This window comes from Cervus canadensis, chromosome 13 (genome assembly GCF_019320065.1).
Source record: "Cervus canadensis isolate Bull #8, Minnesota chromosome 13, ASM1932006v1, whole genome shotgun sequence".
In the NCBI taxonomy this organism is placed as follows: domain Eukaryota; kingdom Metazoa; phylum Chordata; class Mammalia; order Artiodactyla; family Cervidae; genus Cervus; species Cervus canadensis.
This window is the reverse complement of record NC_057398.1, coordinates 57,708,034-57,735,790: the sequence shown is the minus strand read 5'-3', so window position 1 is coordinate 57,735,790 and position 27,757 is coordinate 57,708,034. Positions and strand designations below refer to the sequence as shown.

General features: G+C 38.6%; 1 protein-coding gene and 1 non-coding gene across 2 annotated transcripts in view; both read right to left on the bottom strand.

The window, feature by feature from the left end:
* Positions 1-803: 803 nt before the first annotated feature.
* Positions 804-27,757, bottom strand: part of GPATCH2 (G-patch domain containing 2) — a 191,390-nt gene continuing 164,436 nt past the window's right edge. The window contains exons 9-10 of the mRNA XM_043486165.1: positions 21,943-22,031; positions 804-4,779 (exon numbers count right to left, since the gene is read on the bottom strand). Coding sequence (XP_043342100.1) covers positions 4,559-4,779; positions 21,943-22,031 — 310 coding nt within the window. The 3' untranslated portion in view covers positions 804-4,558. The remainder of the gene's footprint in view (positions 4,780-21,942; positions 22,032-27,757) is intronic.
* Positions 17,689-17,795, bottom strand: LOC122452600. Its single transcript, XR_006272764.1, has one exon. It is a non-coding gene; the product is annotated as a U6 spliceosomal RNA (small nuclear RNA).

Below are 27,757 nucleotides of genomic sequence, written 5' to 3'. Positions count from 1 at the left end.
TGTTCCTTTAGAATCAGAATCTTTGGGTGGAAAAAGACCTTAAGACAGTTAGTCTAGCCCAGCATCAGAGAAAACAAAACCAGGGAAATGTGGTATAACAGGTCACAATCAGCTGTGAATAAATGAAATCTAATATGTTTACCAATTTTTTCCCTTAAAATTTCTTTAGAAAATGTTGACATTTACTAGGACTGAAACATGAATAATGAATTTGGGGCTTCCCTGGTGGCTTAGACAGTAAAGAATCTGCTTGTGATGTAGGGGAGTTGAGTTCGATCCCGAGGTTGGGAAGATCCTCTGGAGAAGGAAATGGGAACTCATTCCAGTTTTCTTGCCTGGAGAATTCCATAGACAGAGGAGCTTGGTGGGCGACAGTTCATGGGGTAAATAAGAGTTGGACATGACTGAGCAACTAACACTTAATGGCACTGTTCAATGTTAACTGTCAATGGGTAGTAATTAGCAGGGCTTCCCTGGTAGCTTGGTTGGTAAAGAATCAGCCTGCCATGCAGGAGACCCTGGTTTGATTCCTGGGTCGGGAAGATCCACTACAGAAGGGATAGACTATCCACTCCAGTATTCTTGGGCTTTCCTGGTGGCTCAGCTGGTAAAGAATCTGCCTGCAATGCAGGAGACCTGGGCTCAATCCCTGGGCGGGGAAGATCCCCAGGAGAAGAGAATTGTTACCCACTCCAGTATTCTGGCCTGGAGAATTCCATGGACTGCACAGTCCACAGGGTCGCAAAGAGTCAGACACGACTGAGCGACTTTCAGTAATTAAAAAAGAAAAAAAAAAATTAAAGTCCTTTCAACTTTATTTTTTATTATTTCAAGAGGGAAACATTTAAAGCACAAAGACAATGACTGCTTATAAATAACATTCTTAAACATTATGTTTATTCTTTCATTCTTTGTTGTACTATTATTATATCTTTCTACTAAAAGAAAAAAAATCCAAAATATTCTTTGCTAAACAACTTCATTTTACAATACCATTTAGGTCACTTTTTTTTTTTTTTTTTAAAGAAAAACAGAGGACAGGAGGAAATGGTTTTAAAAAGCATGTCAGCAGTGATTTTTCTCTTTCATGAAATATCTGCTCAAAATGAAAACATATTGAAGAGAAGCAATTGTCAGTTCAATTAACTGCAAGAATATCAATTCACAATGCTATTAATAAGATGCAATTATTTTGCAATCATGTCTGTAAATTGCACAGTCATGCCCTGTAAACATACCTATATGTATACATTAGGCATATCTTTAACCCTACTGTCTTAGCTTCTGTTTGATAGCAACAGTATGAGTTATAAAATCTGTTTTCAAATGCTGATACCAATTAACTGGTAAATGTTAGTTAACAGTGGATTTTCTTTTAAAGGAGACCATATAATTAAAAAATAAAAGCAAAGAAATTTGAGGGGGGATAACATTGCCTTAAAAATTGTATTTGGGGAGAAAGAAGGGAGGAAGTAAATGACACCAGCACACAATCTGGTTAATATCAAGTATAACAAGTATATAAAGGCAAAATGCTGAATTGCTAATGTAGTCACACTCAGTCTCTTGGCTACTTGCTGGGGAATAGATAATTTGGATAGTAATGGAAGAGACTTATGCATTCTCTAAAAGTTTTAGTACAAGCAATTAATTTGATACGAGGCTTAGATACTATAGAAGTGTTGGCTTTGTGAAGGACAAGAGAAAAATCTAACTGCCTTTTTACGGAGATATGATTGATACATTCTAAAACATGAATTCTTTTGATTTGGGTTCTATAGGCATAGGAACTGATAAAAATTAACTTTACAACAAACGTAAATTAGTGAACTTCATCTCTTAAAGATATTTGACGTACATTAAAAATTCCATTTTTCAACTGTGTTCTTTTCTCTGATTAAGTTCAGGTCCAAGCAGAACTTCAGGTGTGCAATGATCATTCTTAAATTTCACTGAAATGTGAAGGGAGGTTTGTGTGAGAGCAGGGAAACGCTTGTGAAGTCACCACTTCTCTGCTTTGAGTATTGATTCACGTATTCCGTAAATACTCCAATAGAATAAGACATGTTTGAAATCTTCTGTGAGTCACAGACAGGGCTCAAGATGTCAACATGGAGACCTTTCTTCTATTAGGGGAAAATATAAAGATGAATTATTTTGGGAGGTGGAGTTAGAGAACACCTGAGCTCAGTGATATCTTAGAAAGTTTATTCAGAAAATTGATGCCCATCCAGGAGAACAAGAAAAAATATTTATAAAGCTGCAACATTTAGGTAAGGAGTTCCCCCGTGCCAGTGCGTGTAAAGTCTGCTCTTCCTCACTGTGAGAGTTAGACCATGGTGAAGTGAAAAAGAATGGTCAAGTCCATGGGAATTTGGGATCAGTCAGTCTCACAAAAACCTCATTGTGTTTTACCTGTGGCTCCAAATTTGGCTTTGCAAAATTCTAGGATTTTAAAAGATCTTCAGGCAATGGAACCAAAACAAACTTCATGAACAGACCTTACAGTGCTATAAGCTACCACAACGAAGTTTTAAACAGAAATATAAACAATCTCCCCCAGCTTTTTGCATCTTATGTAGATGGAATGAGTATTCAATAAAAAATATTTTTTTAAAAACGGTGAATTTTCAAGTAACAGACATTTAGGAAAGTGTCAAACAACAGTTACTTTATCCAACGAGAATGGTCACCTGGTAGGCTAAGAAGGGCACGAGAAAACCAACTCCCCTGGTAGCCTATGGTTCCCTGGCCAACTTGTCCTCTTACCATGATAACCCTAGAAAGGAAGATAATTCTGAAAAGGAACCTGTAAGTTGGCAAACCATTAAGCCTTTCAAATAGCAGGCTGAACTTACTCTCCCTAATGAGCAGTATTTTCTTTAGAGGACCACGTGGGACAGGTCTATTACATGCACAAACCTCCTTTCCCCACTGTGAAAGACTCTTGGGGACTGTCAAATTCCCTAAAGCCTGTTAGAGAGGAGCCAAGAGGAATTTTATCACAGTAAAATTACTCTGTGTGATCCTATCATGGGGCAGACATGTCATTATACATTAGTCCATGCCCATAGAATGTTCCACACCAAGAGTGGACTGTAATATAAACTGTGGAGTTTGGGTGATTTTGATGTGTCAATATAGGCTTGACAACTGTAACAAATATACCACTCTGGGGTGGGGGGAGGATGTTGATAATGGGGGAAGCTATGCATGTGTGTGGGGAGGGGATATTTGAGAAATCTCTGTACCTTTCCCTTAATTTTGCTGTGAATCTAAAACTGCCCTAGAAAAACAAAGCTTAAAAAACATTAGAAGGTTGATTCACATGTGTTATCTTGGCCTTCACTCAACCAATAAACGTCATTACAAAAGAGAATATCATTATTAGTTCTTACTAATGAAGACAATAACAAACCAACATCTAAACTAACAGCAATTCAGAATCCTGGACATTATGAAGCAGAGGATTCAGATGTAACAATACTAGGCACATAATAAAAATGACTTGTTTTCCTTGGTTTTAAAGTAATTGCTTAGGTGTTAGAAACGGCAAACAGTACCGTTTATTTATTTATTTTTTTTGTACACCTTGTAAACGGGCTGGATCGTTGCCAGAAATCTGAATTCTTGGGAGAGCCATTAAAATCTTCAAATAAATTGAGTCGATATTCTAACTTACTCTGATGGTTAAAATTTAAAATCAGTTTACTACAGTTGAGTTGATCTTAAAAAAAATATCAACCTTTGGGAACAAAGAGGTAGAAGGAAGTCTAGATTATTAATAGAGTTTACAACTCAGTCATGGTGAATTTAAAAAATACATTTTTCTTTCCATAATTATTTTATGTTCTAAATGAGGTAAAATTGATAAGATCTGCAGTAAAGTCATGTTGAGGGCACTGTGGTGATCACAATGATGAGGTTTATTTTTGTCGACATGTCAGAGGGCAACATTAATTGCTGTTTGTCAGCTGTGAACTTCATACTACAGTGTCCAAGGATAGAAGATGAATGGGTGTCACCCTGTTGAGGAATCCTAACAAAAAAGTCAAATCCAAGGCATACGAAATTGGCCAGCCTTTCAAAAAAAGATGTGCTTAGGACCGCACTGATGTGATGACAGGTGTTTTCGGTTAGGACAGACAGGGATGAGGTGAAACATAACCCTTTCCGGCCAATGCTATTTTAGAAACACGTAGGCGTGCTCGGTCGCTGGGGCATCGAGCGCACACAGGAATGAATCAAGCTAAAACATGAGAAATTACTGACAACACAAGATCAAAATAAATAAGAGAAACGAGCTGTTCTTTACACCTAGAATGCGAGTCACTGAAAAATTTTAAAAGGTGAAGGTTTTTACTTTAGCACCATGAACTGTGATGAAATCCCATTTCTATCACTCTGGCAGAACTGTAGCAGCTAGGAAGCTAGAGGGGCAAGTCTGAGGCTTTGATGTTCGATTTCAGCTTCAACCACAGAAGCTATGTTGTCATTTTAGAACAATGGGCTATAGCGAGCGAATAAAACTTGTTAAACAGCTCCTCTGCTTTTCCTCTTAGGCGGATTTTCCTGAATTGGAGGCAGTGGTTGCAGGGGTGCTTTTTGGTAGAGGAAACCCAAGTCCTAATCCTTTTGGCCTCTGCAGGGCTGGAATCGGCTCAGCGATCCCCTTGCCGTCTCGTCCGAGGCCTGTCCCAGGTGTCCAGCCCATATTCTGGAGCATTCGGTTTCCAATGTTGTTTTCTAGGATTGGCTGGGCATTTTCTCCTACAAATCCTGGAATTAGAAAATGACAAAAACAAAAAAACAAAATCCCACATTAGTATGAACACAGATGAAGGCCCTCTTAGGCTAAGAAAAGCACGTTCTTTTAAGTTTTCCTTTCAACAAAGTACTGGGGAGGGTTCTTTATTCATTTTTGGATAAAGAGCTTGTTGTAGTAGAAGGCTCAGTGGACAAAAAGACCGTGGTTAGTTTCAGCTCTTACACCTAGTAGCTGATTAAGTTATTTAACCTCTTTGGGTTTCTGTTTTCTGATCTGTAAAACAGGCATAATACAAAGCAATCAGAACTCAAATTACCAGATCATTTCTTGTGGTTATTCTTCCTTGATAATTAAGGGAGTGATCATCAAGCAAGCTAATGTTACAGACTGTGTAGGGAGAAAAGGGGTCAAAGTATGGACTCCTTGGTGGCTCAGTGGTAAAGAATCCGCCTGCCAATGCAGAAGACGCAGGTTTGATCCCTGGGTCGGGGAAGGAAATGGCAACCTGACCCAGTTTTCTTGCCTGGAAAATTTCATGGACAGCGGTGTTTGGAGGGCTACAGTCCGAGGGGTCGCAAAAGTGTTGGACACGACTTAGGGATTAAACAACAGCTTAAAACCATCTTGGTTTTAGGGAGGACATATTCAGTACCGTCTCCTATATTGGGGCTTCCTCAAAAGTCTGTTGTAGAACTCTGGGCTATAATGTTTGCCCATAATTCCATCCCTAGGGCTCCAGGGATGAAGTTGGCTCACTTTCCGAAGGTCTGCAGAATGCCTGTGGCATACAAGCTCCGTCCTGGGTCCAGCTTGTTTCTGTTCTGTGTTTTCCGAGAGCAGTCTGAGAGTTGAAATGCGCAGGTGCTGACAACATCACTCACTGCTGTCAAAGGCTTGAGAGTCAGCTGTCTCTCTTGTGCCCTTAACCCCTTTCCCATCATCGTCCATCTTTCCTCCCTGATATGGGTTTCTAACAGCACCTTCTACCCCACCTCTAGCCCCCAAATAGAGATTCTCCATCCTCCTCTTTCTCTAAGACTGTATATAAGGATCCTTTTAAGCACCAATAATGATAACAAAAATATTACCTATGGGACTGCAGTGTATAGTGTTCTGTTTCTTGATATGGTTAGTGGCTACAGTAGTGACCAATTTATTATTGTTCTCTAAAACTCTACCTACACATTTCATTCCATTCTCTGTATATGTGCTGCTCAGTTGCTAAGTCATATCTGACTCTTTGTGACCCGATGGACTGTAGCCTGCCAGGCTCCTCTGTCCATGGGATTTTCCAGGAAAGAATACTGGAAAGTGCAAGTCGCTCAGTTGTGTCCAACTCTTTGCAACCCCATAGACTATACAGTCCATGCAATTCTCCAGGGCAGAATACTGAAGTAGGTAGCCTTTCCCTCCCCCAGGGGGGTCTTCCCAACCTAAGGATCGAACCTAGGTCTCCCGCACTGCAGGCTGACTCTTTACCAAGGTTGCCATTTCCTCCTGCAGGGGATCTTCCCAACCCAGGGATTGAACCCGGGTCTTCGGAGTCTCCTGCATTGGCAGGTGGATTCTTCACCACTGAGCCACTTGGGAAGTCTCTGGTATATGTATTTCATAGTAAAAACATAAAATAACAGTAAGTAATAAAAGACATGTCAGAGTTGAACTAACAGTATAGCTAATCTGGTAATTTGTATCTGGTTTTCTGGAGAATAGTGAATGGGTTGTTCCTCAGGATTCTAACTTACAGAGGGGAATTGCAAAGTGATACAGATGAGTTATATAACTGAAACTGATGAGTTTACAACTAAAACTGGTGAGTTTTATAACAAACTATAGAGTAATCATCAATGGATTTTTGCAAGGCCTTTACTGAACATTTTGATATTCTTAATCTTCAGAGCATCTTCAGACTGAGAACAGAATACATTGCTGTCATTGCTAACTTCATTACAGGGAGTGAGAACTGGATTACCACAATAATGAGTTGGTTTTGGACTTGTCAGATTGGTTTTTAGCTCACTGAAGCAAGTATTTTAACATGTAATAGAAAAAAACCTTCAATTGCCAGCAGCTTGAATGGCCAAAGACTGGCACAAAAGAAAAACTCTGGACTAACATTATTTACTGCTTGACAAAGGCAAAATAAAAATACATAGAGATTTTATATATTTATCCAATTATACAAAAATATACATAAACATATAAGATACAAAAATAGGCCTCTTAATTACCAAACAAACAAAACAAAGAGAAGCCTCTTGTTAAAACTTGTTTAATAACAAAAAGACAATTAAGGTTTTTCTTTAAATTTTTACTTTGAAATTATGATAATGCTAACAACAGACTACCAAGGCATCTAATTTTTTTCTGAACAGCTGCTTCGCAGATGTGTCAGGTTACATGGTATACTAACATTTTATCTTATATCCCTAATTTTTCTGTGATCACCACAAATTAATTTAATCCATTGATAAGCTAAGGCAGATCAGAGGTCTAAGGAGGCTTCAGGCTACATACCTGTTATATTTTTGATATAACAGATTGCAAAGGTTCAAGTTTAAACTTTAATATTTAAGAGAAAATATAAAGTCAATTTAAACCATCTTTGCAAAAACTGCATGTCAGTTTTGAGTTCTGAAATGAACAGCAAATAACTGATTCATGACTGTAGTTTTAAAATGTTGGCATTTCAAGTGTGGTGGCTCAGTAGTGGCCACTCGACTCCACCCTGCTTTTTTATTTATATTTTAAATTGATGTACAGTTGATTTACAATGTTGTGTTAGTTTCTGGTGTACAGCCAAGTGATTCAGTTAAACATACATATTTAGTATATTTACATTCTTTTTTATATTCTTTTCAATTATGCTTTATCACAGGATACTGAATATAGTTCCTGTGCTATACAGTAGGGCTTTGTTATCTATTTTATATATAGCAGCTTGACTGAACATCCAAATCTGCTCATCCCAAACTCCTATTTTATCCCTCTCCCATTCCTTTCCTCTTCTGGTAACCATAAGTTCATGCTTTAGTTTTTATACAGGCAGAAAAGAATTCATTCTATTTTTTTAATGCTGGTTTATTTCTCTTAATTAAAATGAAGCATTATCATTATGTTAAAACAAAAAGAAAGACCATTTGATTTCTTAAATGCTAAATCTTTCCCCATAGCAACACAGATTTCTGAAACAAACAAAAAACAATGCCTGTTCTATATAACTTTAAAAAAGAAAAAACAGATACTTCATTTTTCATGGAAAATGACTCTGGCGTGAGATCTACTGTTGGTCTCTCATCCTTCTTTTATGAGATTAAGACATGGGAGTGGAACAACTCCGTCTCAGCACAGCATCTGACAACCATAATTTCCTTTCCTTTTGCTCCTGGCGGTGCTAAATCCTTTAAGTCCTTTCCTGGGAGGCTCTCCTCCTGCTCGGGCAATTTTAGCAATACACAGCCTGCTAACCCTTCTGCAAACTCCCGCTCCAGCCCCCTTTATTCTGGATCTCTTATATCTATTACAGCTGAGTCGGTCCTTTCCCCTCAAATCTTCCAAAGAGTATTGTGGATAGTAATTCACTTGCGTAATTGGCTCAAGAGATGAAAATCTTGTATCGGCCTCTCTTAGCTGCTAATCTATCCAGCTGACTGCAAGCCTAATTGGCAGCTTGTTTAGTAATTTGGCTCCTAAAGTGTTGTATTGATGTTGGATAAACAGCCAATGGAAGGGCAGGTGACACATGCTGCTTCCCACATAACACAGTGCATCGCGTCAGTCCTGACCCCGTATTCAGAAGGCTTTCAGTGGTCTGTTCTCATTCTTTCTTCCCACCCTCTTTCCGCATTACTTTGCTAGTCAGCTGAAGAGCACGGTTATTGCTGTTATTATTATTATTTGTGACATTATTAGAACTGCCAGTTCTCATACTGTCCTCTGGCCTCAGTAACTAATTTAGGGACATGGGCTTTTGATTGCTGTTAAGAAACAGCATTGAACACAGATTGGGCTGTGAGAAAGTGGTGAGGGTTAGTACTTTTTGTCAAATGTTTTAATTGTTTCATTTTTTAATACAGAAAAGCCTCACTGAGATCATTATACATCTTATCTGCAATAATGCAGATGTTTTTCATGTGAATTTTGTGGAATAAAATCAGTTCAAATAGCCAACTGCTTAAAAATACAAGGCTCTTGTTTTTTTTAACTAAGTGAAAAAAACTTTGCATAGTAGGGAATGAAAGACATGGTTGATATTGACATGTTTGGAGAAGGGAAAGTTTTTATTAACAGATATTTTGGTTATAGGGGCTTCCCAGGTGGCCCCAGTGGTAAAGAATCCACCTGTCAATGCAGGAGACACAAGCTATGTGGGTTTGATCCCTGGGCCCAGATCTTCTGGAGGAGGAAATGGCAACTCACTCCAGTATTCCTGCCTGAGAAATTCCACGGACAGAGGAGCCTGACAGGCTACAGTCCATGGGGTCACAAAGAGTTGGGCACGACTGAGCACACACATTTTGCTTATACAGATACATTTCTTATGGGATGATTGTATTAATATATCAAAGAATAGTGTTTTCAGAAAACTAAAAAAATGTCTTAAAACTATTGGTTCTGAAGGCACACAGGGATATTTGTTTGCTATAATATGATCAGGACTATTTATGGTCTGCGTACTATGTACCTGGTCTGTGCTTTACTTGTTAGGCGTGCGGCATTCATAATCTCCATTCCTCATAACAATTGTGCAAGGGGGGAAGTATTAATATAATGGGCTGCAGAGAGATGAACTGCTTGACCATTACCACATAGTAGGATAATATTCAAACTTTGGTGAAGTTTACTCTAAAAACCTACATACTTGCCATTACCTACGCCGCCTTTCTACAAGAATTAATGGCAAACAAACAACTTCAGTGGAGATGATGTTCTAAATTATTTTTAAAAAATTATTTGGGTTACATGTTAATTATAGTATCAACTTCTCTCAATTTGCATTTGGACAATACACAGCATAGTACTCGCAATGACATACTTGGATAACTTACAATATAATGTCTGTGGCTCTCAGAGATTACCAGTGCTTCTGCAGCCGTGATTTCTTTTGATCTTCCTCAGCAACCTGCAACGTTATTACTGGTAACACTTACAGAACAAACTAAGGTTTAAAGAGGTAATAATAATTGTTGTTGTTTAGCTGCTAAGTCGTGTTCAACTCTTTCGTGACCCCATGGATTGCAGCCCCCTTTCCCCCAGGCTCCTCTGTCCATGAGATTTCCCAGGCAAGAATACTGGAGTGGGTCACCATTACCTTCTCTAGGGGATCTTCCCGACCCAGGGACCGAACCCGGGTCTCCTGCCTTGGCAGGTGGGTTCTCTACCACTGAGCCACCAGGGAAGCCCTTAAAGAAGTAATGCACCTGCCCAAAGTCACCCAGTTAGAAAGTGCCCCGGTTAGAGTGTGAATTTAGGACACCTGAGTCTTAATGTTACCCTTTCACCGACTGGACAGTGATCTTAAAATAGTCTATCACCATTAGTTTCCATGATGTCATTTCTTCTGCCACATTGTCCCAAATGACAGAGATTTTAATATATTCACAAATTTTCTGGAAAAAACTGTTCATCTAAATTAACATAGCAAGTCTGCTTGAAGAGTGTTTCGACCCTCCTGAAATACCTCAAAATTCACTTTGTTATTAACCCAGCTACGTTTTCTTTGGCTGATATTTAAATGGAAATTTGTTTTAGTTGTATTTATTGTAAACAGCATATACTGAGTTTTGTTCTTTTATCCATCATAATAATCCCAGAATTTAACTGATGCATATACTCCATTTACATTTATTGTGATCATTGATATCTCTGGGTTATTTTTACGATGTTACTTAAAGATATTTACCTTGCTTTCTCTATCCTTTTTACTTCCTCTTTTCTGGCATCCATTGCTTGCTTATACTAGCTTGAAAACTATATATGATTTCTCTATTCTTTAATTTTTAAACATCAACATGCATACCCAGCTTTATTATTCCCTCATATTTTACATCTTATTGTTGTTCAGAGTTTTAGCTCCATCTTACTTTCTTATTATTTAAATTTATTTATTTTCAATTGGGGGACACTTGCTTTATAATATTGTGTTGGCTTCTGCCATACATCAACATGAATCAGCCACAGGTATACGTATGTCCCCTCTGAGCGTCCCTCCCACCTTAAATCCCACCCCACCCCTCTTGGTTGTTGCAGAGCACCAGATTTGAGCTCCTTGTGTAATACGGCCAATTTCAACTAGCTATCTAATTTTACACAGGTTAATGTATGTGTTTCAATGCTACTCCATCTTACCTTTATACACCCAAATTAATCCACCTGATGGTCACTGTCACCATCATCACTATTACTTTTATACATTCAGTGTAAAGTTTAGCTTTATGCATATTTAACGATTACTTTGCTCCCAATTCCTTCTTGATTTTTATTCTTTTTCATGGATTCTGTTTTTTTTTTTTTTTACAAAAGTTATTAAATTTAGTAATGATGGGTCTTTACCTGAAAATGGCTCAGTTTCATTTCTTGGGAAATAATTTAACTGGGATAGAAAACTCTAGGTTGATTCAGTTATCTCATCTCAGCACTTTGAAAATATTATCTCTTATTTTCTGGATTGTATCATTCTTTTTAAGTTTGTTGCCAATATAACTTCATTCCTGTGTAAGTTATATCTTTTCTCCTTGGCTGCCTTTAAGTTCTTCTCTTGTGTTTGATGTTATAAAGTTTTATTATGGTGTGTCTAGGTATGACTTCATTTATATTTCCTGATAAAGGCTTGTACTTTTGCACACGAAGATTTAAGTTTTCTTCAGTTGTAAAAATTCTGTTATTATTGAACTCTATAAATATTCTCCTGGAACAGTGTACCTCCTTCTTCTATTTTTTCTGAAAGTTGTATTAGATATATACTGAACTTCACGCTCCTTCAAGTACCCTGACCATTCTTTTACATTTTCCATGCTTTATCCCTCTGTGCTTTTGGGCTTCAGTGGTAAAGAACCTGCCTGCCAATGCAGGAGACACAGGAGGCATGGGTTTGATCCCTGGGTTGGGAAGATCCCCTGGAGTAGAAAATGGCAACCGACTCCAGTATTCCTGCCTGGGGAATTCCAGAGCAGCCTGGCAGGCTATAGTCCATGGGGTCAAAAAGAGTCAGACACAACTGAGCAACTGAGACCACACTTCTTTTAGGAAGTTTCTTCAGATTACTTTTCAAATTCACTGTTTTTGCTGCTGTAGTTTGTTTGTTGTTTGGCTGTATCTAATGTGCTATTCAACCCATCAAGGGAAGTTATGATTTTTAAGATTTTTCAAAACAAAATAATCTCAAATTTCTACTTTTTTTTTTTTTTTAACCACAGCTGTCTTTTCTCTTTCCAGTTATTCCCTTTCATTTTTTAATCTGTTTTTACAACTAGTTCTGTTAGTTTTGGATTGTGAGACCATCTTCAGTAGGTTTTCATTTGTGGGGATTCTTGAGGCTTGGGTTGAAGGCATGTACCTCTACAGTGGTTTTGCATTTCCTTCAAAGACCAGTTTTGCTGCTAAGTTTTGGCATAGTGTTGTTTTAAACTAGAGTCTCAGGTAGGGGTAGGCACTTGGTTACATATCTTCAGAGTTTTCCAGTTAGAGCCCAGGTAGAAACCAGATTCTTTACTTTCCTGTCCTTGTGAGTGAGTTTTGTTTCTAGTCTGCCCTGTTCTGAAGACAGAGCTTTTCAGATAGTCTGCTCCCCAGCTTGGCTCTTTCCACAAGGAAGCAACATGCCTCCACATTTCCTAGACTGGTTCCTTAGACCCAGTTCTCTCTTCCTTTCCCGCAGTCTCAGTAATGCATCTAAAGAGATGGTGTTACATTTTATTCAGCATGTCCAGGTATTCTGTAGTTTGAATATTTTCCCATTAGTCTCTCATACTGTCAGTAACAGCAGTTCTTTTCTTTTCTTTCTTTTTGATTGGAGTATAGTTTCTCTACAATGTGTTAGTTTCTGCCATAGAGCAAAGTGCATCAGCCACACATGTACATACCGGCCCTCTGTGGGGATTCGCCTCCCGTTTAGTCCACCACGGGGCATGGAGCAGAGTTCCCTGTGCTACAGTGGTCTCTCATTGGTTGTCCGTTTCAGACAAAGCAGCGAACATACATGTTAATCTCTATCTTCCAATCCATCCCACCTCCTCCCTTCTCCTCTTGATGTCCAAGCACTGGTTCTCTATGTCTGTGTCTCTATTTCTGCTTTGTAAATAAGTTCATCTATGCCATTTTTCTAGATTCTGCATAGATGTGTTAATACACAGTATTCATTTTTCTGTTTCTGACTTACTTCACTCTGTATGACAGCTTCTAGTTCCAGCCACATCTCTGCAAATGGCATGATTTCATTCCTTTTCATGGCTGAGTAATATTCCATCATCTATCTATCTATCTATGTCATATCTTCTTTATCCATTCCTCTGTTAATGGACATTGAGGCTGCTTCCATATCCCGGCTATTGGAAATAGTGTTGCAGTGAACATCAGGGCACATGTATGGCAATTACTTTCTATCTAATATGTGCTTACTCTTTCCTTAAGTGTTTCTTGTATCATATGACAATGGAGAGCTGTTGAAAATGCTTCTGAGAAACAGAACTGAAAGGTGGTTCATATATCCAAGAGGGAGAGGATTATGTATTTCCTAGGCTTTTGCTATAAGTTTGGATGTAGCTTGGTTCCAAAATGAATAACAACAACCCCCTTCCCCTGCCAAGTCTGCCTGTTTTAAAATCTGGGAAGAGATAAGATAATCTACAGTGGTCATGCAGATCCAGGGATAAAAGAAAGTAAAAATATAATTATTGATAAGATAAATTTGAGCAACTAAAGAGTTATAGCACCTTGGAAAGGAGCTTGGGTACATCAGACATTTCCTGATTATGTTCAATATGACTTAAAAGAATACCTTTGAAAAATTTTCACTCTTTGTGGTTTACAGTCTGCCTTTATCACCTTCAATATTTATAAATATTATTTTATTATTGAAGTATTAGTAGGATGCAGAGAAAAAAACAGAAAAGCCACAAAAAGCTGTAATGTAACTCCCTGCTAAGAACTTGCATGTCCACAAAGACATAGTTACTCTGGAGCAATATCTATACTGAAATATTGAACTTCAGTAGGTATTTCTCTGCATAATTTAAAATGTAGAGACGAAAGTCTACTACTTATGATGAATACTTTCCCTATGGTAATATTTCAATAGAAAACAACATAGAAATAGCAAGTGCTAACTGTGGATCACAATGAATTCAGTAATGCATAGAAGACAAAACATTTAAAAAATACTGTAGCCACAATATCTCAATAAATATACTGAAATCTTTTTAACTATCAAAACCTCAGTAAGCTATGACTTCTACCCCAACACAAGACCCTAACCAACACTGCTGATGGCCTTTAAAAACGTGTTAATAATATCCCTCCTATTTTGTTCATTTCTTTTCTTCACCTTTACTGATGACATTTTTCAAACTATAAAATGCACTCTGCTGGCAAACCTTCTCGCTTCAACAATTCTCCCTTTTATAACAGTAAGTCTACATCCTCTGCTACTGAAACACCCACTGTCTTTTGGTGTGTGACTTTGAATGAGGCAGAGAACAAGCTGTACATTTAAAAATCAATACCTAACCTTATCAATATTCATTTTACTTTGTCAATACAAAATACAAAGGTGAAAGAGCAGTAAATAAGCAAAAGCACTGAAATAAATTCGGTGTTCCTGTCACAATTAATAAATGTTCAACCGGTAACATTGCTGGCTGGTCTATAGCTTTATAAAGTGACTCAAAATTATGCTTCAATGTTATTGCTACACAGGGTGAGTAAAATTTTCAATACACTTAGCAGATAAAAATGATCAGATTTGGGGTGATTAATTTCACAGGGGACTTTAAATCTTCAAAAAAAAAATGACTTATTATGAATACCAAATATGTAACTGTTTATCTTTAGATCTTAAATTATTGTATAAACATAGTTTGGGATTATAAAGTTAAAGTGCCTAATTATAGTTTTCTGACAATTTTTTGCTAAACCTTTCCTAAGCCTGCTGTTTTGTCCCCATCCTATTTCATATATACACCAGAGGGGATCACTGAACAATATTCAGACTGTCAGCCTTTTAACTCTTATTCCTGATTTCAAACCAGAAAGCGTTACCCTCATTTGCCTTTTTCCAGCTTAGGTTGAATGTTGACTAAAGGTAAAAGAACCGTGAAAACATCTCAGTTGCAGTGTGTTTTGGGGGACGTCTACAAAGGCCGAGACAATGGGGGATAGTTTCCTCCACATCATTCTAAATTCTAACTTGTCTTGGAAGCTTATGAAGATAAGATTCTTTGTTAAGTGACTGACTATATATTCCAGAACTTGAAAAATATCATTTTTGGAGACAAGATGATCTAAGATTCATAACCTCATTAACAAAGTGTATTTATGCAAAAGCATTTCTTAGGTGAATTTGGATAATAATCTTCACCTCAGAGTTGATTCATTAGTATTAGATGATATTCTTTTTAAAACTAAGGATTTTCAAATAACCTCATTCTCTTCCTCCTTGAGAGGAACAGTTATGCATGGATTTTAAAAATGTATGAGTAACATAATTCTCCTACTCCAATACTATTTGATTAATTACAAAAATGCATTAACTTTCTATGAATTATTTTTTTTAAGTAAAACAATGTAGTAATAGAATCAAAATCTTGAGTTGTAAGGAGAATCACAAAAATTTTGAAAAATAACATTTGGAATATGCTGGTAGATGCTTAAGAATGTTTTAGGCTAAAGTTTAATCTTTATACCCATACTCTATAAAAAATGATTTCTTCTGATGCTGTTGAGTTGTCACATAAAAAATCACCCTGTAGATATAATTATATTATCCTCTTCCCAACCATTATGTATTTTCCTTCTCACTTCACATATGTTCAGAGTGTTAGGACCTGACCCTGACAGTCTCTCTCACTTATTGCTGGCTCTGAAGTGCTTTAGTCACATTCCTAAGATTGTTCTTGTACTATTTCTGCCACAAATGTTTGAATCATTGAAAGATAAGAATTCAGGAGACCATTCAACCAGAATGGGCGTATTAAAGAATCCTACACCTGCCTCATGCGTGATTTGAATTGAAAAACTTATGACATGTATTTAATCTAAAAGTGGCTGTATGTTTCTGTATAAAGACACATATTAGAAGCATACTAATGAATATTCTGTATTTCTGCACAGCAAATTTAGATAAATGTTTTTGGCACTTCAGATATATAATAGTCTGTATCATGGAGGTCTTTACCTATACATTCTTACAAAGGGAGCTAAGTATGTTGTCACTAAAAGAAGACGGGTTTAGGAGTAATGCAGACATTGGCTTGAATCCTCCCTTCGCCCTTCAAACATTCTGCCTTCACAGACGGCTAAGAAGAAGCCCACACATGTCTGAATCTTCGTTTTATGCTGCACAGTGAATGATAATAACATGTAACACACCACGTTGTTGCAAAGATAAAAAACAATAATAAAGCTTTGGTACATAGTAGGCACTCAGTAAGTGGTAAATATTTATCTACATAAATATTTGTTGTGGTTGTTCAGTCTCTAAGCCTTGTCTGACTCTTTGTGACCCCATGGACTGCAGCACGTCAAGCTTCCCTGTCCGTCACCATCTCCCAGCGAAGAGCAAACTCATGTCCATTGTGTCAATGATGCCATCCAACCATCTCATCCTCTGTCGCCTGCTTCTTCTCCTGCCCTCCATCTTCCCCAGTGTCAAGGTCTTTTCCAATGAGTCTGCTCTTTGCATCAGGTGGCCAAAGTATTCAGGAGTATTGGAGCTTCAGCTTCAGCATCAGTCTTTTCAATGAATATTCAGGGTTGATTTCCTTTAGGATTGACTGGTTTGATCTCCTTGCAGTCCAAGTGATGCTCAAGAGTCTTCTCCAACACCACAGTTCAAAAGCATCAATTCTTCAGCACTCAGCCTTTTTTATGGTTCAACCCTCACATCTGTCCATGACTACTTGAAAAACCACAGCTTTGACTATACAGACCTTTGCTGGAAGAGTGATGTCTCTGCTTTTCAATACGCTGTCTAGGTCTGTCAGAGCTTTCTTTCCAAGGAGCAAGCATGTTTTAATTTCATGGCTACAGCCACTGTCTACAGTAATTTTGGAGACCAAAAAAATAAAATCTGTCACTGTTTCCACTTTCTCCCCACCTACTTGCCATGAAATAATGGGACTAGATGCCATGATCTTAGTTTTTCAAAATATTGAGTTTTAAGTCAGCTTTTTCCCTCTCCTTTTTCGCCCTCGTCAAAATGTTCTTTAGTTCCTCTTCACTTTCTGCCATTAGAATGGCATCATTGGCATATGTGAGGTTGTTGACATTTCTCCTGGCCATCTTGATTCCAGCTTGTGCTTCATCCAGCCTGGCATTTCCCATGATGTACTCTGCATGTAAGTTGAGTAAGCAGGGTGACAATATGCAGCCTTGATGTACTCCTTTCCCAATTTTGAAATTGTTCCACTGCTCCATGTCTCGTTCTAACTGTTGCTTCTTCATCTGCATACATGTTTCTCAGAAGGCAGGTCAGGTGGTCTGGTATTCCCATCTCTTGAAGAATTTTCCACAGTTTGTTGTGATCCACACAAAGGCTTTAGCATAGTCAATGAAGCAGATGTTTTTCTGGAATTCCCTTGCTTTTTATATCCAACGGATGTTGGCAATTTGATCTCTGGTTCCTCTGCCTTTTCTAAATTCAGCTTGAACATCTGGAAGTTCTTGGTTCACATACTGTTAAAGCCTATCTTTTTTTTTTCTTTTTTAAAAATATGGAACGCTTCACGAATTTGCGTGTCATCCTTGCGCAGGGGCCATGCTAATCTTCTCTGTATCGCTCCAACTTTAGTATATGTGCTGCCGAAGCGAGCACTAAAGCCTATCTTGAAGGATTCTGAGCATTACTTTTCTAGCATGTGAAATGAGTGCAACTGTATGGTAGTCTGAACATTCTTTGGCATTGCCCTTCTTTGGGATTGGAATGAAAACTGACCTTTTCCAGTCCTGTGGCCATTGCTGAGTTTTCCATTTGTTGACATATTGAGTGCAGCCGTTAGCAGCATCGTCTTTTAGGATCTGAAATAGATTAGTTCGAATTCCATCACCTCCACTAGCTTTGTTTATAGTAATGCTTCCTAAGGCCCACTTGACTTCCCACTCCAGGATATCTGGCTCTAGGTGAGTGGCCACACCATCATGGCTATCTGGGTCATTAAGACCTTTTTTGTATAGTTCTTCTGTGTATTCTTGCCAATTCTTCTTAATCTCTTTTGCTTCTGTTAGGTCCTTGCCATTTCTGCCCTTTATTGAGCCCATCTTTGCATGAAATGTTCCCTTGATATGTGCAATTTTCTTGAAGAGATCTCTAGTCTTTCCCATTCTATTGTTTTCCTGTATTTCTTTGTATTTTTCACCTAAGCAGGCTTTCTCACCTCTCCTCGCTCTTCTCTGGAACTCTGCATTCAGTTGGGTATATCTTTCCTTTTCGCCTTTTCTTTTCTTGGCTATTTGTAAGGCCTCCTCAGACAACCACTTGTCTTCTTGCATTTCTCTCTTTGGGATGATTTTGGTTACTGCCTCCTGTACAATGCTATGAACCTCCATCCATATGAACATATTCTGCATGTAGGTGCTTCCTACTTCCAAATTCCAAAAATTAAACGAAATTAGAGGAGGAAGATCAGATATTAAACTTACAACTACATGCATAATTTCATAAGGTAACCTTTTATGTGAATGAATAACTGTATTATGGGTGCTCCAATTTTAAGTTATTCTTCAATTTTTTAGTGTTGAACTTTGGAAAAGGTCTCTGAAATAAGAGAATTTAAGCTTCATATCTTTTATTTCCTTTGAAATCATGTCAAGATATCTATCTATATCTATATTTATGTCTAATTTTCCCCTTCTCAGTGCTTACTCTCCTGTTGATACAAATCTTATTTTCATATTGTATAAGTCATAATGGCCAAAATAACTCTTCCAATGAAAGAATTCCCAAATGAAGCTGAGAGAGACGGTTTATAAATCTGAATGGTTAAGGATCCCAGGCAATAGGCCAATGTTATAATAATAACTTTATAATTGATCTTGTGTTCCTATTGTTTACTGGGTAAGTTGTGTCTGAATCTTTTACAACCTCAAGGACCGTAGCCTGCCAGGTGCCTCTGTCCTTGGGATTTTCTAGGCAAGAATACTGGAGTGAGTAGCCATTTCCTTCTCCAAGGCATCTTCCTGACCCAGGGATCAGTCACATCTTCTGCACTGCAAAAGGATTCTTTAGCATTGAGCCACCAGGGAAGCCCAACTGTTGAGTATCTACATGGAAAACATTTTCTCAGTCATTTTGCTGAATCACAGACCTACTATGGTTCATTGTGGTTTATTTCCATATTGAAAGTGAAAGTTTTTTTTGGCATCTACTTCTGCTTTATTGACTACACCAAAGCCTTTGACTGTGTGGATCACAACAAACTGTGGAAAATTCTTCAAGAGATGGGAATACCAGACCACCTGACCTGACTCCTGAGAAACCTGTATGCAGGTCAAGAAGCAACAGTTAGAACTGGATATGGAACAACAGATTGGTTCCAAATTGGGAAACAAGTACGTCAAGGCTCTATATTGTCACCCTGCTTACTTAACTTATATGCAGAGTACATCATGAGAAGTGCCGGGCTAGATGAAGCATAAGCTGGAATCAAGATTGCTGGGAGAAATATCAATAACCTCAGATATGCAGATGACACCACCCTTATGGCAGAAAGCAAAGAAGAACTAAAGAGCCTCTTGACGAAAGTGAAAGAGGAGAGTGAAAATGTTGACTTAAAACTCAACATTCAAAAAACTAAGATCATGGCATCGGGTCCCATCACTTCATGGCAAATAGATGGGGAAACAATGGAAATAGTGAGAGACTTTAATTTGGGGGGCTCCAAAATCACTGAAGATGGTGACTGCAGCCATGAAATTAAAAGATGCTTACTCCTTAGAAGAAAAGTTAAGACCAACCTAGAGAGTATATTAAAAAGCAGAGACATTACTTTGCCAATAAAAGTTCATCTAGTCAAAGCTATGGTTTTTCCAATAGTCATGTACAGATGTAAGAGCTGGACTATAAAGAAAGCTGAACACCAAAAAATTGATGCTTTTGAACTGTGGTGTTGGAGAAGACTCTTGAGAGTCCCTTGGACTGCAAGGAGACCCAACCAGTCAATCCTAAAGGAAATCAGTCCTGAATATTTATTGGAAGGACTGATGCTGAAGCTGAAACTCCTATACTTTGGCTGCCTGATTCGAAGAACTGACTCATTGGAAAAGACCCTGATGCTGGGAAAGATTGAAGGTGGGAGGAGAAGGGGATGACAGAGGATGAGATGGTTGGATGGCATCACCAATTCGATGGACATGAGTTTGAGTAAACTCCAGGAGTTGGTGATGGACAGGGAAGCCCGGTGTGGTGCAGTTCATGTAGTCACAAAGAGTTGGACGTGACTGAGTGACTGAACTGAACTGAAAGTGAAAGTTAGTTGCAGCACAGTTGTGTCCAACTCTTTGTGATCCTATGGACTGTAGCCTGCCAGGCTCCTCTGTCCATGGAATTCTCCTGGCAAGAGTACTGGAGTGGGTAGCCACTTCCTTCTCCAGGGGATCTTCCCTACCCAGGGATCAAACCTGGGTCTCCTGCATTGCAGGCAGATTCCTTACCAACTGAGCCACTAGGGAAGCCCTTATTCCCATGTAGGTGTCCCTACTTTTTTTTTTTTAAGGTGTCTATACGTTAATAACTAGTTGGCTCCCTCCTATCACAGGTTCTCATCTCCGCCTCCCTTACCACTGCTCTTGCATGAGACCTTGTAATACATGCTAATCTTATTCATATCCATCCCAACCAAGCTTAGGTGTTTGCTGTGTTTCAGGAAGACCTCTTGTTCCCTCTGATCTAGTGTCTTGTCTTGGCTCAATACTTGTGATTTTCCCTATACTACACTCACTCGAATGACATGGATTTTGAGGTGGAAATGATGAGAGACTTTTTATTCTAATTCTAACTTAGACAAATTGTCTTAAGTAAGGAAAGATCAATCTAAGATTGCTGCAGAGCTGGGTCTAGGAACCAGACTGCTGCATTCATGGCCAGGCTGCCATCTACTGAGACATGGGTCTTGTGTATTGAGAGTGCTTCAGTACTTTAGAATTAATTATTATTAATTTCTTCTGGGTATCTGCCTTTTCATCTATTTATGCTTTGTTTTTCCAAGTCTATAATTTTCTTGAGGCCAAAGATAGCCTTTGGAGTTTTTGTATTCTATAATACCTCAAACAGTTTTGCAGGTGTGTGTGTGTGTGTGTGTGTGTGTGTGTGTGTGTGTGTGTGTGTTAAGCTGCTTAAGTTATGTCCAAGTCTTCACGACCCCATGGACTTAAGCCCACCAGGCTCCTCTGTCCATGGAATTCTCCAGGAAAGAATACTGGAGTGGGTTGCTGTGCCCTCCTCCAGGGGATCTTCCCGACGCAGGGGTTGAACCTTCCCCTCCTGCATTGGCAGCCGGGTTCTTTACCACTAGCACCACCTGAGAAGCCCAAGTGTGCAAATGTGTGTGAAGTACTTGGGCTCAGTAGTAAAGAACCTGCCTGCCAATGCAGGAGATGCAGGTTCGATCCCTGGGTCGGAAAGATCCTCTGAAGAAGGAAATGGCTACCCACTCTAGTATTCTTACTTGACAAATCCCATGGCCAGAGGAGTGTAGCGGGCTACGGTCCATGGCATTGTAAAAGATTTGGACACGGCTTAGCAACTCAACAACAACAACAGCAAGTAAGTACTTTAGTGATTGGCTGCCCGAAAATCTTATACAAGGAAAACTCGATACATCCTGACAACAAAGGCAAGTGATTTGCTTTACGGGTTTCTTAGAACCACGCTTCTTCCTCAGTGCAAGTTAAGGATCATCCGTGTTTCACCCTTGATGATGTATGACGTTTACATGTGTGCTCTGCCCGAGCCCTCTTCCTTTTACCTGCTGTCGTAGGTCCAGGCAAAGGTGCGGCTTTTCTTCTCCGTTTGATGTCTCCTGTGCACAGAGATCCTAAATGCATGCTTGTTTGCCTACAAGTAATTATCAGAAAAAAACTATTAACAAAGGAGGAAAAAAATGACACATAAATACACAGCTTGTATAATCTGAACCTAAATCAAAACATTCTCAACAAAGATGGAGCAGCCTAGCCAAACCACCAATCTTGTTTATATCGAAACATAATTACGTTTGTTGACAAGCGTTCAGCCGCTAAATGCGCCATCATAAATTGTTACTGGAATGAGTAATATAAAAGGAATGCTTTTTAATTTTCAAAACTGGCAATCTTTCTGGCTCAACATAAAATCAAGCACTGTTGCTTCTGACAGGAAAATAGCTAAGATTAATTATCTAAAGAGATCACAATATTGTTGCTAGGTTATCAATTGGTTACTAATGCTTTACTGTCAGAACAACATTTATTACAGGAAAAGTATGATCAATTTCTTTTACGATATTATATGGCAGTGAATTCTCTTAAAACATTTTACGTAGATAGAAAGGAAACAGTGATGTTCTTCCTTATAATTCACATGATTAGAATTCTTTAGTTATTTATTAGCTAGGTAAGGAAACATAATTTGAATGCATTAATGCTGGTCTACTGATACTAGACAGGCTAACATGATATTGGATTACCTTTGTAAAGACATGATTTATAAGAACTAAGAAGCAGACCTTCTGTTATTCTTGGAGTCCGAATTAGATTTTTTTGTTTAACCATGAACTCCTAAATTTAAGAGTTTTAGTACAATAGAAATGGTTCAATTGGAAATGAAGACAAACTAATAAGATGGAAAAAATTTAAAAGCCTTCAAAAATTTCAGGCTATAGGGAACTCTTGTGTTAATTTCCTGGATTATAATCCCTGACATGGGGTTAGGATGGTGTCTAGGGGTCATGAAGCAGAAATAAATAAAGCAAGTTTATGAGGAAACATGACATTTTAGTAATTCGGAAAAATATGTGATAGTATCCTGAAGTTTTATAGTGTCTGATTTGAAAACTAGATATTTTAGAGAAAAATGTAAAAGGAAAAAATTAATTCAGGTAAAAAACAGTTAAAAAAAAACATACATTTACACCCAGGTATTTAGATATAATGAAAAATTGGAGTTGGAGAGTAAAATTACTTGATATATAGAGTCTATCTATAACACACAAAGTACAATTAGTGATCTGGCTAATCCGATGGGTGTATAATCTATCAATATAGGTAAAAACAAGTGGGTAAATATTTAACTAGTTTTCTCTTCCATTTGGTATTGAGGGCATGCTGGCTCTCTTTTATGGAATAAATATAATTATTAAAATACTTAAAAAATTAGTTCACCTAAATTAATGACTAACTTTGCAGAAATACATATATACATATATATATATATATATTGAAGTGTTTCTGAACATGCATAACTGTGGCATTTTTATTGTTTTAGAAAATCTTTTGTCTCTTGACTGCACTGAACAGCATGTGGGATGTTAGTTTCCCAACCAGGGACTGAATCCACACCTCCTGCATTGGCAGGGCAGAGTCTTAACCACTCGACCGCCAGGGAAGTCCCTTTAATTGGATTTTGAGATGTGCCAAGAAAAAAACAGTTACAATCATAGCTATTTTAAAAAACTATATAGAAATTTTAAACATTGAAAATTATGTCCTTTTAATAAAGCCAGCATCATTTCCATAAAAAAAATCAATGAATTCACTTATTTGGCAAGCAGTTATTAGTATCCACTACTGACTTAGTATAAAACCTTATGGAGGAGGTGAAATGAGTAGGAAAAAGGAGGTGGAAGATACAACAGGAAATGGAATGTTCAGTTATTACTGGAAGAGTTTTAAATCCAAGTGAGGAGATTAGGTCGTAAGTATATGAAATAATTAGGAACAGCGGTGGGAGTGGCAGGCAAAATGAGCTTTCTTAATATTACTAGAGATTACGGTTATTTAGTCCTTACAACAAACCTAAACATGTTTATTGAATATGCCATTTTTCTTTGTAGGAAAAAAAAAATCTGTGCTTCAGTAGAAAACTGTAGGGTACACCTTTCCAGTCACATGATTCCGAGTCTGTGGGCGCTATCTAAGTAACAGATAACTGAAAACAAGGGAAAATAATTCTTGTCTGTATTTATACAGATGAATTCTGTCCTAGGGAAGGACAATCCTCCCTCCTGTGGAAAACGCCAGTTTGTATCCATCTGCATGGTCATTCAATCTTCCTTACTTCACATACATTTGTGCTTCTTTCATTTCTCTTTGAGCCCATTATAACATCTGCCTGGTTCCCTCATTTATCGATGAGTTAAAGAAAATCTCAAATGCTTATTCATTTTATATCTGTAAGAGAGACCTGACCTCACCTTTTTGTACATTATCCTCCGACATCTCCGTTCCCTCTTGGAACCTCCCCCCTAGAAAAAGACTGGAGGAGCTGACCTTGCACATGGCATGCACCTAACAGGCTCTGACACCAGGACTAGCTGAGGAGGAAGGGAAACAAACACTCTGGAGTCGGGAATAAAGTGGGAATCTGAATTCTGCAGTGTGGCCCTTCTCTGAGTGAGCCGCGAACACCAACCCACGGACTCTCTACTTCTGACCCTCCAGTTAAAACGTAATGAATATTCTTAGATTAAGCCACTGCTGGACAGGTTTTCTATACCTGTTGCTGAAAGTATTCCTAAATGGTGAAGAGTTTGCTCTGTTCTGAGATTTATGAGTAACTGCAGATGTCTGGGGAGCAGGGTTTGCAGAAGGGACCGTCTCACACACATGATGGAAGAAGAACGCTGGGCTGGACCACGGGCCGTGTGTGTCTCACGTGCCCCGGGAAGCCGCCTGGGTTTTATAGCTCATGTGGGGTCATGAAAGGTCACAGAGCAGAAGAAAGCTGGTCAGATTCATGGGATGCTGATGAACTGGGGTTTGGGAGGGTAACCAGGTGTGCGGGTAGTTCAGACACACAGCTCCTCCCAGGGTACTAGTCTCTGTTATAATGAAGAATAATACCAAATGGCCACACAGCGAAGCTTCTTTGTGTGAACATGTCTGAGTGAAGAGGTGGGCAGGGGTGGGAAGACAGTCAACGAAAAGTCCTAATTCTGGATTATTTGAAAAACTAAGCTTGTCTTTGATTACTTCTAGATTTAAAGTTCAAACTACACTTTAAAAAATTAGCCAAGGGTGTCCTTTTTAAGAAATACCTCTTTAGAAATCATTAGAAGAAATACTTGAGGGTCTGATACATAGTATTAATAGTTGCTCTTTGTGACTCTTAAGAAGGCTGACTTCTACCTACAGTGTTTTTGTACTAGTTGTATGGAACCAGAGTCTTCTAATTGTTTGAAAAAAATCACTCTCTCAAGTCAATGCTGCCTTTAAAACTTTTAATTTTTTTACACGGTTCAAATTTATTAGGAAGGTCTGCTTGCAAAGAGAGTGAAAAACAAATCTCAAGAACAACTCCCTCTTCTAAGTCTTCTCCTCTGCTGGGCCCCCAATTCCCTTTGTGGGTGTCTTTGCAGAACAAGTGGGATAGATCGTTTTCCTTCAGCTCCCCTCCCCTACCCCCAATGTAGCTACATAAAGTAAAAGAGACAAACCTTTCAAGGAGAATAAAGTTAAAGTTAATAAAGTCAGTACACTGAACCCAAAGACCTGAGCCGTGAGAAAAACAGCCAGCTGTGTTTCAGTAATTCTATCAAGAATTGACTACCTGCTACAGCACATTGAGAGATCGGGATTATTGATCACTAAGATTACCTTGTTGAAGCATGTCCCCCTCCCCGCCCCCCTTCAGAGAGGTGCAATAGAGTTGCTACAAATAACACTAAGTAAGGTCTACTCCGTTATTCAGTTGTCACTCTTAATGCAAAACAGAGCAGTTATTTTTTAATTTAAAAATCAATGAACGTCTCAAAGGCAGCCTAGTTGCTTTAGCCTAAATGAGTCATTTGTCTTTGCAAAGCAGAACATGAGGATTATTATTCAAGGTGATAGCCGGCAATTTTGGGGTTTTATTTTTCTGCTGTGGTGTTTTGAAAAATGACCATACACTGTCCTATGAACAGACTCGAAATTGTTAAAAAATGTTAAGTTCCTTTTGTAAGGTGCTACTAGGAAATTACCAATCAGCTCTAGCAGTCTATCTGTTTCAGTTAGATCCTTGGCTTGGGTGGAAAAGTGAGGAGAAAGTCAGAACCTGATCACTTGATGACTAATGACACCTTAAAATACTAGGTGTAGACACACATGTATCTTTAAGTGGAAAGGATAAAGAAATAATGCTTTTCTGTGATGGATTAAATAAGCAATGCCACTGAGTTATGATTCAAAACATCATTTCCCACTGTACTCATGCTGAAAAATTTCCTGTTAAATATCCAAAAGTAGAGCTCAAAAAGAAATCTTTTCATTTTGTTTTGCTTTTGAAACAGGCTTCACTTGGTTTATCTCATCATTTCTCTCTCTCTTTTTTAAACACTTTTTTAATCTTCTTAAACTTTTTATTTTGTACTGGAGTATAGCCAATTAACACTGTTGTGATAGTTTCAGGGGCACAGCGAAGGGACTCAGTCATACATGCACATGAATCCATTCTCCCCCAAACTCCCTTCCTATCTAGGCTGCCACATAACATTGAGCAGAGGTCCCTGTGTGTACAGTAGGTCCCTGTTGGTTTTCCATTTTAAATATAGCAGATAGCTATCATCCTTTTAGGTGAGGTGGTGGGAGGAAATGGGGGCTTTTATCCAGAGGGGAAAAAAAAGTAAAAAAACCAAACAAAAAGTCTGGGAAAAAAACAAATAAATAAACACAAAGCAGAAACAAAAAATCTTGGGGAGGACCCGAGAACCTGGCTTTTGACAAGGGCTGACAAGGGCTGAAACAGGCAGTGTCAAATACAATAATATTAAAGGAGAGACAGTAACAACTTGTCCCTTCGTGGTACACACATTTACAAATGGAGCTTTTCAGAGAATTAGGCCTCCTGAAAGCTGCCCCCTGGATAAAATGTGTTTCCGAGCAGCCTCAGACAAGCTGCAGAGAGAGACAAACAGATGTGACTACGGGCCCTGGCATTTGGCAAGAACACTCACTGTCAGTTAGAAAAATATAAGGCTGGACAGGGCATCAGCTGCACAGAGACGAAGCGGGTCTGTGGTGTCACTGGGAGCAAGCAGTGCAAACCCAGCCCTGTGTGAACCCCCTGCTAGATCCAGATTCCCCTCGATTCCCCTTTATTTGGTGTCAGTATGTCTCAGCGTATTAACCGAACAAGTAAACATCAGTATCTAGCTCTTTCCCTTCTGTGCCAATATGCACAATGTCAAGTACCGTTGAGCAGAAATTTATTTTGCAACTTCTAGGATCATATTACATCCTCGTTCTTAATGGTTTCTTTCAAAGCCCCATCTTGTGCATGAAAACCCTTTGCATTCGGTATGTCCTTCACACCCTCATCAGTCTTTGGTTCTGGCACCTTCTCTCTCATTTCTTTGGTCGTGTGACATCCTGTTTCACCTCGAGCCCATTTCCCCTCCCTTTGGAACGATCCTGACTTCAGCAAGGGGGATGTTAAGTTATAATTCAGTGCACTGTGTGCAATACTCATGTCCTGGGAATCGAACCCTTGCTTTATTCTGGACATACCCTGTATCGTTATAAATCTCTGTTGTCTTAGGTCATTGCCCAGACTTCCCCAGATGCTAAAATGGATCTAGTCACCGGGTCGCTCTCTAACACTGTGGG